Raw genomic sequence first — 15,673 nt, 5'->3', positions numbered from 1 at the left:
TCCAAGTGCGGCCGCACCAGAGTTGTGTACAGTTGCAACATAACGCTACGACTCCTAAATTCAATCCCCCTACCAATAAACGCCAAGACACCATATGCCTTCTTAACAACCTTATCTACTTGATTCCCAACTTTCAGGGATCTATGCACACATACACCTAGATCCCTCTGCTCCTCCACACTATTCAAAGTCCTCCCGTTAGCCCTATACTCAACACATCTGTTATTCCTACCAAAGTGAATTACCTCACACTTCTCCGCATTAAACTCCATCCGCCACCTCTCGGCCCAACTTTGCAACCTGTCTAAGTCTTCCTGCAAACTACGACACCCTTCCTCACTGTCTACCACACCACCGACTTTGGTGTCATCAGCAAATTTGCTAATCCACCCAACTATACCCTCATCCAGATCATTAATAAATATTACAAACAGCAGTGGCCCCAAAACAGATCCCTGAGGTACACCACTTGTAACCGCACTCCATGATGAATATTTACTATCAACCACCACCCTCTGTTTCCTATCCGCTAGCCAATTCCTGATCCAATTTCCTAGATCACCCCCAATCCCATACATCTGCATTTTCTGCAGAAGCCTACCATGGTGAACCTTATCAAACGCCTTACTAAAATCCATATATACCACGTCCACTGCCTTGCCCCCATCCACCTCCTTGGTCACTTTCTCAAAAAACTCAATAAGGTTAGTAAGGCACGACCTACCTGCCACAAAACCATGCTGACTATCACCTATCAATTCATTACTCTCCAAATAACTATAAATCCTATCCCTTATAATTTTTTCCAACATCTTGCCGACAACAGAAGTGAGACTCACCGGTCTATAATTCCCGGGGAAGTCTCTGTTCCCCTTCTTAAACAATGGGACAACATTCGCTAACCTCCAATCTTCTGGTACTATACCAGAGGCCAACGACGACCTGAAGATCAGAGCCAGAGGCTCTGCAATCACTACTCTTGCCTCCCAGAGAATCCTTGGATAAATCCCATCCGGACCAGAGGTAATGTAAACCGAGTGGTACAGTTATAAAGGGATTGCAGGAACAGAGAGACCTGAGTGAGTATGAGGCTGGCAGGAAGGTGTGATGAGCCTGTGAAAGAAGCATCTGGACCCCATTGCTTTATAAATAGAGGCACAGAGTACAAAAGCAAGGAGGTCACGCTGAACATTGATAAAATATTGATTAGATCCCAGCTGGAGAATTGATCCCACCTCTGGTCATTGTGTTTTAGGAAGAATATCAAGGTATTGGAGAGGGTGCAGAGGAGTTTGCTGGAATATTATTGGAGATAAGGGACTTCTGAATGACACTGGGACAATTCAATGTGTTGGGAAACGCATATCTTTCATAAATCATGGAAAGACATTGCATTGCCCGGAGAGTTGATACTGACTTGGAGTTTGTTTCTCTAAAGAGGGCCATAAATACTCCTTGGACTGGGAGCCAGCCTGCCTTCACCTGACCTGTATGGTACTTGAGGAAGAGTTGTTTGCTAGTTTTGAACTGAATTCACTTTAATTGCTGGGTAATAAAACTGAAAAGCAAAGTCTAGTGGTGTTCTGGAAATCACATGGCAGGGAGAAATTTAAGTTTTGAAACTGCTGGTTTGAATTGAATTGGGGTGCCATGATGGCACAGTGGTCAGCACTGCTCCCTCACCGTGCCAGGGATCCAGATTCAATTCCACCTTTGAGTGACTGATTGTGTCTGCATGGGTTTCCTCTGGCTTCTCTGGTTTCCTCTCACAGTCCAAAGATGTGCTGGTTAGGTGGATTAGCGATGCTAAATTGCCCCTTAATGTCAGGGGGATTAACAGGGTATATATGTGGGGTGACAGGAATAGGGCCTGGATGGGATTGGTGTTGCTTCAGGTTCAATGGACTGAATGGCCTCTTCTGCACTGTAGCCATTCCACGAGTCTCTTTGGACATAAAGTCGGAAAAAGAAGGCGACGCAACCTGATTCTCTCTCTGCCTTGCCTCAAGTTGTGTCTGGTTCACAACCTGCTGCCAGAGAATCCTCATCTGAGTGTAACCTGTCTGCATTTTGGACCTGCAAAGCTGAAACAGGAAGAATTGGTCCATAGAAACACAGAAACATAGAAGATAGGAGCAGGAGGAGGCCATTTGACCTTTCGAGTCTGCTCTGCCATTCATTACAATCATGCTGATCATCCAATTCAATAGCCTAATCCTGCTTTTTCTCCATAACCTTTGATCCCATTCACCCCGAGTGCTTTATCCAGTTGCCTCTTGAATACATTCAATGTTTTGGCATCAACTACTTCCTGTGGTAATGAATTCCACAGGCTCGCCACACTTTGGGTGAAGAAATGTCTCCTCACCTCCGTCCTAAATGGTCCACCCTGAATCCTCAGACTGTGATCCCTGGTTTGGGACTCCCCCACCATTGGGAATATCCTCCCTGCGCCTACCCTGTCGAGTCCTGTTAGAATTTTATAAGTCTCTATGAGATCCCCCTCATTCGTCTGAACTCCAGCGAAAACAATCCTAACCAAGTCAATCTCTTCTCATACATCAGTCCCGCCATCCCCGGAATCAGCCTGGTAAACTTTTGCTGCACTCCGTCAAGAGCGAGAACATCCTTCCTCAGAAAAGGAGACCAAAACTGCACACAATACCCAAGCTGTGGCCTCACCAAGGCCCTGTTTAATTGCAACAACACATCCCTGCTACCATACTCGAAACCTCTCGCAGTGAAGGCGAACATGCCATTTGCCTTCTTTACCGCCTGCTGCACCTGCGTGCCTACCTTCAGTGACTGATGCACAAGGACACCCAAATCCTACTGCACACTCCCTTCTCCCAATTTACACCATTCAGATAGTAATCTGCCTTTTGTTTTGATTCCAAAGTGAATAACCTCACATTTATCCAAATTATCCTGCATCTGCCATCGATTTGCCCACTCACTCAACCTGTCCAGAGCATTCTGAAGGATCCTTGTCGCAGTTCTGCACTGATAGCGTCCCTTTCAGTCTGTGAGCTGTGTCCTGTACTGATACTGTCCCTCTCAGTGTGTGAGCTGTGTCCTGTACTGATACTGTCCCTCTCAGTGTGTGAGCTGTGTCCTGTACTGATACTGTCCCTCTCAGTGTGTGAGCTGTGCCCGGTACTGATACTGTCCCTCTCAGTGTGTGAGCTGTGTCCTGTACTGATACTGTCCCTCTCAGTGTGTGAGCTGTGCCCGGTACTGATACTGTCCCTCTCAGTCTGTGAGCTGTGTCCTGTACTGATACTGCCCCTCTCAGTGTGTGAGCTGTGTCCTGTACTGATCCTGTCCCTCTCAGTGTGTGAGCTGTGTCCTGTACTGATACTGTCCGTCTCAGTCTGTGAGCGTGTCTAGTACTGATCCTGTCCCTCTCAGTGTGTGAGCTGTGTCCTGTACTGATACTGTCCCTCTCAGTGTGTGAGCTGTGTCCTGTACTGATACTGTCCCTCTCAGTGTGTGAGCTGTGTCCTGTACTGATACAGTCCCTCTCAGTGTGTGAGCTGTGCCCGGTACTGATACTGTCCCTCTCAGTCTGTGAGCTGTGTCCTGTACTGATACTGTCCCTCTCAGTGTGTGAGCTGTGTCCTGTACTGATACTGTCCCTCTCAGTGTGTGAGCTGTGTCCTGTACTGATACAGTCCCTCTCAGTGTGTGAGCTGTGTCCTGTACTGATACTGTCCCTCTCAGTGTGTGAGCTGTGTCCTGTACTGATACTGTCCCGCTCAGTGTGTGAGCTGTGTCCTGTACTGATACTGTCCCTCTCAGTCTGAGCTGTGTCCTATACTGATACTGTCCCTCTCAGTGTATGAGCTGTGTCCTGTACTGATACTGTCCCTCTCAGTGTGTGAGCTGTGTCCTGTACTGATACTGTCCCTCTCAGTGTCTGAGCTGTGTCCTGTCTTGATACTGTCCCTCTCAGTGTGTGAGCTGTGTCCTGTACTGATACTGTTCCTCTCAGTGTGTGAGCTGTGTCCTGTACTGATACTGTTCCTCTCAGTGTGTGAGCTGTGTCCTGTACTTATATTAAACCTTGAAGCAATCATGATAAAAATAGGTCTCAGTTTGCTGAACCTTGTTTGAGAAGTTACTGTGTTTGTTCAGGAAGGAATTGATTTGAAAAACTTAATAGGTGATCGGGCAGAGTTAAATTGAAAGGTAAAATGGTGCACAAAGAAACAGTATTTGGAGATTTGATGCTTGGATCAGAGTCGGGAAATTGGAATGTTTGGGAGAAAGTCGACAGGAAGAAACAAATAGTGAGAGATCACGGAGATGTGAGACCAAAGATTAGATTATTGAATCAGATGAAGAAATGGATGTCGCTGCTTTTCAGAAATGGGCTGTTGATGTCTGGTTGGTGGAATATCAGAAGCAGGTTAGAAAAAAGCAATTAAAGAAACTCACAGTAAAGTTTAAAATACTGTGTGAACAACCGGGTTGTTTATGTTCAGAGATATTCTGATTTGTAAACAAACAACTGTTCCTTTTACTTTATGAATATTCCTCCATTCTGTGCACAGATCTAAAGGATGTGAAGCAACCTGTGTCCATGTGGGTGACACGGTGGCACAGTGGTTAGTGCTGCTGCCTCACAGTACCAGGGACCCAGGTTCAATTCCAGCCTTGGCTAACTGTCAGTTTGGAGTTTAGGTAAGATGCTCTTTCGGAGAGTCGGCACGGAGGTGATGGGCTAAATGGCCTTCTTCAGCACTGTAGGAATTCTGTGGATTCTGTGTGATGCAAGAGGTGAACAAAGTTCTGGCTTAGACTAATTAGTGGAAGATTACATTCACACCCACAAGTGCCAGGCAGTGGTCATCTCTAACATGAGAATCTAACGATCTTCCCTTGAAATTTGGAATCACAGAATTGTTATGATGCAGACGGAAGCCATTTGGCCCATCGTGTCTGTACTGGCTCTCCAATCGAGCATTGAGGCTTCGCCATTATCCTGCCTTTTAAATTTTCTGTGATTCAATGCCATTTCCATCAATGCGCCTCCATTATGAAAATACTGGGGGTTACCATTAACCAGAAATTGAACTGGGACAGCCAGATAAACACTGAAGCTACAAGAGAAGGTCAGAAACTGGGAATTTTGTGGACAGTAACTTATCTCCCGGGTATGATGCACTTTTGGAGAGTCAGAGCTGAATCGATGGGCCAAATGGCTTCCTTCTGCATGGTGAGGATTCTATGGTTGCTCTATGGCTGAGTTGTGTGAAGGAAACATAGAAAGAGAGAGGGGTGAGGAACGTTCTGTGAATTCCGTGTTGAAGTTGGAAGATTCTGGGTGAACTGAGGCAGTTTGATGCTGTTGTCCGGATTGTAACCGCGGGGAGACAGACCTGGGGCAATGCCATTGGGATGATGGAAAATGAGCTGCGGGATTGACTGTTGTCGGAAAGAGAGAAAGTTAAAATAAGTTTCAAATCAAAACCGGGACTGACGCGGATCCTCGGGAATTCCATGATCCAGGGAAATTCCAGTGAAATAGAAATTAAAGTGAGTGAAAGTAAATTCAGATTGTGAGTCTGAAGGAGAAATTTCCTGGGATTTAAAATATGCTTTCACTCCTTTCTATGAATGTTAAGAAATAAACTATACATGGGGCTATCTGCATCTGAGATGATTTGCACAATATCAGGATCATTTATTCTTCTGCTGAAGTAATGAGATGTCACCTGAGTTAAGGAGCAAACATGTTAGTGCCAGGAATCGGATTCAATGTCAAAAAAGAAGTGTTCTATTGGACAGTCAATAATCTCCAGGGCTCAGGGATGGGATCAGATGGAAACTAATGGGATGTTTGTCCGAGGGAAGTGATTGAGAATGAGATGTAGTGTTAGGAAACATACACGCTCCACCTAGACCACCAAATGAGAATAAATCGTCATGGTGTAACCTGGAATTGGTGTATATTTTAGAGAAAGGACAACATAGATTAGACTGGGGGGAATTTGCTAATTCACTCTCCGTGATGTTTATGGCCTTGTCTCTGATTTTTGAAAATAAAATGATAGCTGATAGGCTGGTCATTACCAAAGGCATTGGGACCAAGCAGTGGGATGTCGGCACAGACTCTACACAGATACCTTACCTCCACCCACTGCCCCCTCCCCATCCCCCATCCCCACTCCCGCTCCACCCCAATGTCTAGAAATGATGTCGGAATACTAAAGTAAGTGTGATTGAATGAGTGTCATTCTGTTACGTCTTGAAATGTTCTTCACCGCAGTGGTGTTGCCCGACGCCTGTGGCATTAGTTTTGTCCTGAACACTTCACAGTGGCAGGAAGTGAAAAATAAATCTAATTTATTGTAGAAATTGGAACAATGTTAAAAATTCAGAAATAGATTCTGGTTTGAAAAAGACAAACCAAATATCCTCACACCATCAAAATATCTCTGAGACACAGACTCCGCAATCCCCAACAATTCATTTCTCCCGATCCCAGCCTGTGGGTTCAGCACAACAGCTCCTCCCCACTTTCCCCTCACCAGTGTAAACCCTGGGGATTGTCCCAGGGAGCGAACCCCCTCGTTCCACAGCCCACCCACCTGACAGTGAAAGCAATGAGTGAATCGGCAGTGAGTGAAACGGATTCATAAACTCGACACAGTTGAAGCGTCAGTGCAAACCTGATGTGCCGAATGGACTCTCTCTAAACTGCAGGGATTCAATGATTCCAAGGAGGGTTGATAAGGGCAGTGTCGGGGAGGTGATCATCATACATTTTAATAATGATTTAGACAACGTCATTTTTGATAAGATCCCACATGGCAGGCCGGTCAGAAAAGTAAAATCTCCATGGCATCCAAGAGACACTGACAAATCGGTTCTTAAATTAGCTCAGTGGCAGGAAGCAAAGGGTTGTGGCAGTGGTTCCCAAACTTTTTTCACTGGGCGGCACTTTCGGAATAAAAATTTGCTCGCGCCACACCGAATTTTTTATTGATAAGAAATACATTCAAAAACAAATAAAAACAACTCCTGGCAGTGCTTGATTCATAACATAGAACACAGCTACTTTATAATATGATCATGGGACATCCAGAAAGTATCAAACAATGCTTGTTTAAACCATGTTTAAATGTTTCTTTGATTGTCCTTGAATCTTCCCGCCACACTTGCCATCCTCTCTCGCCGCACCAGTGTGGCGCGCTGCACCCTTTGGGAACCACTGGGTTACGGGATTCATTGCGACTGGAATGATATTATCAGTGGGAGCTCCATAGGGGCCAGCACTCACTCCCTCACTTTTTGTAGTTTATGTGAAAGGTTTAGATTTAAATGTAGGGGGAATGATAAAGAGGTTTACAGATGTAGAAATATTGTCTGTGTGGGTGACAGTGAGGAGGAAAGCTTCAGACTGCAGGAAGATAGGCTGGAATAGGATTCTGTAGAATAGAGGAGGCCGAGGAGAGATTTAATTGGGGTGGATATAATTATGAGAAGCCATGGTAAATAGAGATGACACATTTACCTCAGCAGAGGGTCAAAAACCAGGGGCACAGATTTAAAGTAATTGGTAGAAAGATCAGCGGGAAATGAGGAAAGAGTTTTTCACCCAGAGGGTGGGAGGGACCCGGGACCCACTGTCTGAAAGGATGGTAGAGGCAGAAACTCTCACCACATTGAGACAATTCTTGGATGTCGAGTTGAAGAGCTGTGATTGACAGAGCTGCAGATTGAGTACAGGAAGGTGAGATGAGGCTGGAGAGCTCTTCATTAACAGGAAGGGACATGATGGGCTGAATAGCCTCGCTCTCAATCATAAATCTTCTATCCTTCCACATTCCACCAACAAAACAGCAGCGAAACCCATCAGACCCCCAAACACCACCCAAACCCATCAGAGCCCCAAACACCAGTGAAACCCATCATAGCCCCAAACACTAAGTTAAACCCATCAGAACCCCAAAAACCAGTTAAACCCATCAGAGCCCCAAACACTAGTTAAACCCATCAGAGCCCCAAACAACAGCAAAACCCATCAGAAGCCCAAACACCAGCAAAACCGATCAGACCCCAAACAACAGCAAAACCCATCAGACCCCAAGCACCAGCTAAAACCATCAGACCACCAAACAACAGCAAAACCCATCAGAACCCCAAACACCAGCTAAACACATCAGAGCCCCAAACACCAGTTAAACCCATCAGAGCCCCAAACACTAGTTAAACCCATCAGAGCCCCAAACACCAGCAAAACCCATCAGAACCCCAAACACCAGCAAAGCCCATCAGACCTCAAACACCAGCTAAAACCATCAGACCACCAAACAACAGCAAAACCCATCAGAACCCCAAACACCAGCTAAACCCATCAGAGCCCCAAACACCAGTTAAACCCATCAGAGCCCCAAACACTAGTTAAAACCATCTGACCACCAAACAACAGCAAATCCCATCAGAACCCCAAACAGCAGCTAAACCCATCAGACCCCAAACACCGACTAAACCCATCAGACCCCCAAACACCAGCTAAACCCATCAGAGCCCTAAACACCAGCTAAACCCATCAGACCCCCAAACACCAGCTAAACCCATCAGAGCCCCAAACACCAGCTAAACCCATTAGACATCCAAACATTAGCCAAACCCATCAGACCATCAAACACCAGCCAAACTCCAAAAAGCTACTCCACACCACAAACATACAGCTAAAGATCAGACCTATCACAAAATATGACTAATGTTAAATCGGGTGGGATTGACACACCCCAGAGACTCACTTCAGGGAAAACTCTGGGAATTCCGACTTCCTTAAGGAAATTCAGCAACTGAGAGGAGGCTGTCCAGGGCGAGATGTTTCTGGATGTTACTTTGCCTCAACACCTCACCATATCTCCACACTCAGACTCACCCTCAGTTCAGACCTGTATTCTTGTTTCCCTGTTTTACTTGTTCGTCCTCCTGGGTTGGGAAAAAAAATCAATAAAGATCACCTCCAAACTGATAGGAAAACGAGTAAAGATATCTTTGAACAGAAGATTAAGTGGGAATTGGAACACCAGTGTGAGAGTGCAGAAGCGTAGGAGGCCTTGTGATGCAGCGGAGACATCATTTGTTCAATGGCCTCACATCCCCTGATGAGGATCAGGATCATATTTCCTTTTACAAAGACGCTGTGAAGTTTCTTGGGGTTGTTTTATTCAATGACAGGTGTTGAAGTTTTCTTTTCCCCAATGAAGATACAAACTAAATATCAGGAATAGAGGGAAACAAAGGGGCAAATTAGAATGAGGAAATTAACATAATTAATATTGACAGAGAAATTGAAGAAACTTCCAGGATTTAAATCCACCAAATCCCCAGGAACTGATGGACTCCATCCCAGGGTTCGAAAGGAGGTCGCTGCAGAAAGTTGACTTGATTTGACTTATTATTGTCACATATATTAGTATACCGTGAAAAGTATTGTTTCTTGTGCGCTATACAAAGCATACCATTCATAGAGAAGGAAAGGAGAAAGTGCAGAATGTAGTGTTACAGTCATAGGTAGGGTGTAGAGAGAGGTCAATGTAATGTGAGGTAGATCCATTCAAATGTCTGATGGCAACAGGGAAGAAGCTGTTCTTGAGTTGAGAGATAGATTTTTTGAAATTAGTTTGCAGGTTATGGGCATCGAGTATTTGGAAGGTGCTGCCTAAGGAACCTTGATGAGTTCCTGCAATTATCTTGTAGATGCCTCACGTGGCCCTCACTATACCGGTGGGAGAGGAACTGAATGTTTGTGGAAGGGGTGTCGATCAAGCAGACTGCTTTGTCCTGGAGCTTCTTGAGTGTTGTTGGACCGGCACTCATCCAGGCAATTGGAGAGTATTCCATCACATTCCTGACTTGTTCCTTGGAGAGCATGCACACGTTTTTGGGAGTCAGGAGCTTGAGTTGTTCACCTCTGACCTGCTCTGGCAGTGACAGTATTTATATGTCTAGTCCAGTTCAGTTTCTGACCAGTGGTAACTCCCAGGATGTTGATAGTGGGGGATTAAGTGATGGTTGAATGTCAAGGGATGATGGTTAGATCCTCTCTTGCTGGAGATGGGTCATTGCCTGGCACTTGTGTGGCACCAATGTTACTTGCCAATTGTCAGCCCAAGCCAGGGTATTGTCCAGGTCTTGCTGCATTTGGACATGGATTGCTTCAGTATCTGGTGACTCAAGAAAAGTGAACATTCCCAATTCTGACCTTAAGATGGAAGGAAGGTCATTGATGAAGGCCATTGACAAAGCAGCTGATGATGGTAGGGCCTGGGACACTATTCTGAGGAACTCCTGTACTGATGTCCTGGAGCTGAGATGATTGACATGGAATCACCAGAAAAATTTTCCTTTGAGCTCGGTATGAATCCAATCAGCAGAGAGTTTTCCGCCTGATTCCCAATGATTCCAATTTTGCTGGGGCTGCTTGAAGTCACAATCCATCAAATGCTGCCTTGATGTCAAGGGAGGTTATTCTTACCTCCCCCCGGAGTTCAGCCCTTTTGTCCATGATTATTCCGAAGTTCCAGTTGATAGCATTGTTGATGACCCCCTCCCATCACTTTACTGATGATCAAGAGTGGAATGAAGTACTATGACTGGAATATGTCAAGGCCGATAGCTTTTGCAGCATCCAGTGCCTTCAGCCATTTGTTGATATTGTGTGGAGTGAATTGAAGACTGGCTGAAGATTGGTATCTGCTGGGGCTTCTGGAGGAGGCCAAGATGGATAATTTACTCAGCAACTCTGGCTGAAGATTGTTACAAACACTACAGCCTGATCTTTTGCACTGATTTACTGGATTCCCCAGTCATTGAGGATGGGGATATTTGTGAGTCTTTTCCTCCACCACTATTTGGTGGATTTTGTTTTCATGCATTTTGAAGGATCAAATTTAGGTGTAAATTATACTGTAAATGGCAGAACCCTTTGGAACATTAACATACAGAGGGATCTGGGCGTGCAGGTCCACAGTTCTCTAAAGGTGGCAACACAGGTGGGCAAGGTGATTAAGAAGGAATATGGCCTGCTCGCCTTCATCAGCTGGGACATTGAGTACAAGAGTTGGGAAATCATGTTGCAGCGATATAAAACCTTGGTTAGGCCGCATTGGGAGCATTGCGTGCTGTTCTGGTCACCGCACTACCAGAAGGAAGTAGCAGCTTTGGAGAGAGTGCAAAGAATGTTCACCAGGATGTGGCCTGGTCTTGAGGGTGTTGGCTATGAGGAGAGTTTGAATAAACTATGATGGTTTTCACTGGCAAGACGGAGGATGAGGGGAGACCTGATAGAGGTCTTCAAAATTATGTGAGGAATAGAGAGGGTGTGTCAGAGGCTTTTTCCTCGGGGGCAAGTGTCAATTACAAGGGGGCAGAGCTTCAAGGTGAGAGGGGGGAGATTTAAGGGAGATGTGCGATTGAAGTGTTTCATGCAGAGAGTTCTGGTGTCTGGAACGAGCTGCCAGAGGAAGTAGTGGAAGCAAGCACGTTAGCAACATTTAAGAAGTATCTGGATGGATACGTGAACAGGAACAGGAAGATATGGTCTGAGTAAAGGAAGAGGGACATAGGCCATGAGGTTACAGATTGTGGCTGAGTACAATTCTGCTGCTGCTGATCATAGATCATAGAAACCCTACAGCACAGAAAGGCCATTCGGCCCATCGAGTCTGCACCGACCACAATCCCACCCAGGCCCCACTCCCACATCCCTATATATTTACCCACTAATCCCTCTAACCTACGCATCCCAGGACACTAAGGGCAATTTTAGCATGACCAATCAACCTAACCCGCACATCTTTGGACTGTGGGAGGAAACCGGAGCACCCGGAGGAAACCCACGCAGACATGCGGAGAATGTGCAAACTCCACACAGACAGCGACCCGAGCCGGGAATCGAACCCAAGTCCCTGGAGCTGTGAAGCAGCAGTGCTAACCACTGTGTTACCGTGCCGCCCAGAACACCTTCTGGATGCCCAGTCTGGAGTTGCTCTCTCTTTACTGCCCCTCTAACAGTGCAGCAATCCCCAAGAACTGCCCCTCTGGCAGGGCAGCTCTCCCTCAGTACTGACCCTGGCACAGTGCAGCATTTCTACATTACTGACCCTGGCACAGTGCAGTGTTACCACAGTACTGACCCTCTGGCAGTGCAACGTTCCATCTCAGCTGATCCTTGACAGTGCAGCTTTCCCTCTGTAGTGCCCCTCCGGCAATGCAGCTCTCACTCAGTACTGCTTCGCCGACAGTACGGCGGCCCGAGTACTGACTCCCGCATAGTGCAGAACTCCCGAAGTAATGATCCTCAGACAGTTCAGTACTGCCCCTCGGATAGTGCAGCACTCCCTCAGTACTAACCCTTGGACAGTGCCGTGCTCTCTCAGTGCTGATGTTTGCACAGTGCAGAACTCCCTAAGCGATGACCCTCTGACAATGAACCACTCCCATACTACTGACCCTCGGACAGTGCAGCACTCCCTCAATACTGACCTCCAGTCAACGTGGCACTCCCAGAGCAGTGACCCTCAAATTGCAGCACTCCCTTAGTACTGATGCTCTGACAGTTGAGTACTCCCTCAATACTTTTAACGTGAACCCCCTATTCAAAAAGGGAGAGAGGCAAAAAGTAGGAAACTATAAGCCGGTTAGCTTGACCTCTGTGGTGGGGAAGTTGCTGGAATTAATCATTGCGGAGGAGGTGACTGAACATTTGGAAAAACAAAGCTCAATCCACCATTGTCAGCATGGTTTTATGAAGGGAAAGTCATGCTGGACAAACTTGCTTGAGTTCTTTGAGAACATAACCAGCAAAGTGGATAACGGGGAAACTGGATATGGCATATCTTGACTTCCAGAAGGCATTTGCCAAGGTGAAGTATAAAAGACTGATCCAGAAGGTGAGATTGCAGAGGATTGGGGGTAGAGTATTGGATTGGATTGAGGATTGGCTGACTGACAGAAAACAGAGGGTCGGGATAAATGGGTTCTTCTCTGGCTGGCGAAAAGTAACTCGTGGGGTGCCGCAGGGGTCAGTCCTCAGACCTCAACTGTTTACAATCTCTATAAATGCAGGGACAGAGTGTAACATAGCAAAATTTGTGGATGATGCTAAAATAGGTGGGAAAGCAGGCAGTGAAGAGGATATAAGGATTTTACAGATGGATACAGATTGGCTCGGAGAATAGGTCATAATTTGGCAGATGGAGTTTCATTGGGATAAGTGTGAGGCTATCCATTTTGGCAGACAAAGTAGAAAGGCAAATTATTATCTAAAAGGAAAGCAGATTTAAAATCTGGGCAGAGGGACCTGGGTGTCTTTGTTCATGAATCCCCTCTCTCCCAGAACCTCCCTCCCATGCCAGTTGGAGAAGTCAAAACTAAGACACAGCTGCTTTCTTTACCAGAGAGTTTATTGAGTTTACAGTCAACACAACTATACCCGACCAGTGTCCCAGCTATCCCCATTTTTAATGTAGAAATACCCATCACCAATTTATAATGGAATTGTAACCAAACCTTAAAAATGTGATTGCCATTCCATCTTAACCATGTGATTATTATTTAGCTTTAATATGATCGCGATTAAACATTAACCATTTGACTGTCATTGAATATTAACAATGTAATTGTGATTAAATATTAACCATCTGATTGTCATTAAACATGGGATTGTGTTTAATCATTAACCATGTTATTATTATTAAATATTAATAATGATTCTAATTAAATATTAGCCATGATTGTCATGAAACATGGGATTGTATTTAACCATTAACAATCTAATTATCATTAAGCACTAACAATGCAGTTGTGATGTTAATGTTTGAAATGTCAATGTGATTAACAAGACACTGACACCAGGGGTGGTGCTGGGGATCAGATCACTCACTCCACCTCTCAGTGAAAGCAGTGAGTATGATTCCGAGGGGCTGTGCAGGTTAAAAATCCAGCCCCAGTAAAGAAACCATGGACATTTACAGTTTAATTTACACAGTCTCATATGTAGATCCGCCATCAGTCACTGATTGTCACCTCGAGAAAATTAAAGCTTCCCTGAGTGTCTCATCCGTTCCTCCCACTGATTTCTCTGGATTACTGATCAGGACACTGGAGATCACTGGGGGAAGAGAAAAAAATCCATAATTACCGGAAGAGGAAAACCCAGAAGACACAGAACAGCCCCAACAAAACCCATCACAACCCTGACACCTAAAACTGGAGAAAGCTGGAAGAGTTCAAGAAGTGAAGGGATGAAATTAAAATGGAAATTGGGAAACCAAATAGAGAGCATGGAAAAAAACACATGCAATTAATATCAAGGAACATCCAACAATGATTTATAAATACATAAAGATTAAGAGGGTAACAAAGGAAAGAGTCGGGTCTATCGGAGACCAAAATGCTAACCTGTGTGACGAAGAGAATGGGGAAAGGCTCTGAGTAAATAATTCACTTCTGTCTTCAGAAATCAGGGAGCCGATAATAATACAATGATGTAGTTCAGGAAGAGGAGTGTGAATGATGGCATGGGATAAACACTGCAAGAGAGCAACTATTAATGGGTTTGATGTTTTTGAAATGGGAAAAATCTCAAGGTTGTTAAAAGAAGCAGGGAAGAAATTGCAGGAAATTCCATCATTATCATCGCTCTCTGGCTCCAGGAGTGGTGGAAGAGGATTGAAGGCTGAACAGATAGAGACAGTTAGCTTAACATCGGGAGGAGCACAATTATTGGAATTTGAGAACGAGTACAAACCTTTATTTAGAAAAGCAGAGATTAAATGATTGAAATCCAAATGAAATAATAAAAAAATTTATAGACATACAAATATTGTCCGTGTGGATGACAGTCAGGAGGAAAGCTTCAGACTGCAGGAAGATAGAGATGGTCTGTTGGGAAGAACAGTGGAAAATGGAATTCAATCCGGAGCAGTGAGAGGTGATGGATTTCGGGATGTTCAACAAGGCAAAGGGAATCCCCAATAAATGGGAGTGTATATCCACAGATCTGGGAGTGTATATCCACAGATTGGGAAAGATACCAGGACAGGTAGATAATGTGGTTAAGAAGGAAAATAACAAGTTCCCTTTATTAGTCAAGGCACAGAGCAGAGTGGTTTTGCTAGAATTGTAAACAACACCAGATAGACGACAGCTGAAGCATTGCAGACAGTCTGGTCAGCACATTACACAAAAGATGTGATTGTATTGGAGAGAATGCAGAGGAGATTGTTTAATGTGGACAGGACTGGAGAATGTTCACTGTGAGGAAAGAGCGGATAGGCTGGAATAGGAATCTGTAGAATAGAGGAGGCCGAGGGGAGATTTAATTGAGGTGGATATAATTATGAGGAGCCATGGTAAATAGAGATGATGTGGAGATGCCGGCGTTGGACTGGGGTAAACACAGTAAGAAGTTTAACAACACCAGGTTAAAGTCCAACAGGTTTATTTGGTAGCAAAAGCCACAAATAGAGATGACACATTTAGCTCAGCAGAGGATCAAAAACCAGAGGACACACAGTTAAAGTTATTGTTAGAATGATCAGTGGGAAATGAGGAAATAATTTTTCACCCAGAGGGTGGGAGGGACCCGGGACTCTCTGTCTGAAAGGATGGTAGAAGCAGAAATTCTCACCATGTCTAATCA

General features: G+C 45.0%; 2 protein-coding genes across 2 annotated transcripts in view; one reads left to right on the top strand and one right to left on the bottom strand.

Moving 5' to 3' along the window:
• The window catches only part of LOC144496917 (popy class I histocompatibility antigen, alpha chain E-like), an 820,139-nt gene that overhangs the window by 732,327 nt on the left and 72,139 nt on the right, over positions 1-15,673 (top strand). The window lies entirely within an intron of this gene.
• LOC144497685 (uncharacterized) overlaps positions 1-15,673 on the bottom strand; it is a 71,208-nt gene that overhangs the window by 15,008 nt on the left and 40,527 nt on the right. The window contains exon 14 of the mRNA XM_078219127.1: positions 14,120-14,140. Within this exon, the coding sequence (XP_078075253.1) occupies positions 14,120-14,140 (21 nt within the window). The remainder of the gene's footprint in view (positions 1-14,119; positions 14,141-15,673) is intronic.

Source organism: Mustelus asterias, chromosome 8 (assembly GCF_964213995.1).
Source record: "Mustelus asterias chromosome 8, sMusAst1.hap1.1, whole genome shotgun sequence".
NCBI lineage: Eukaryota > Metazoa > Chordata > Chondrichthyes > Carcharhiniformes > Triakidae > Mustelus > Mustelus asterias.
The sequence above is the reverse complement of the archived record's forward strand: the minus strand, read 5'-3'. Positions and strand labels throughout refer to the sequence as shown.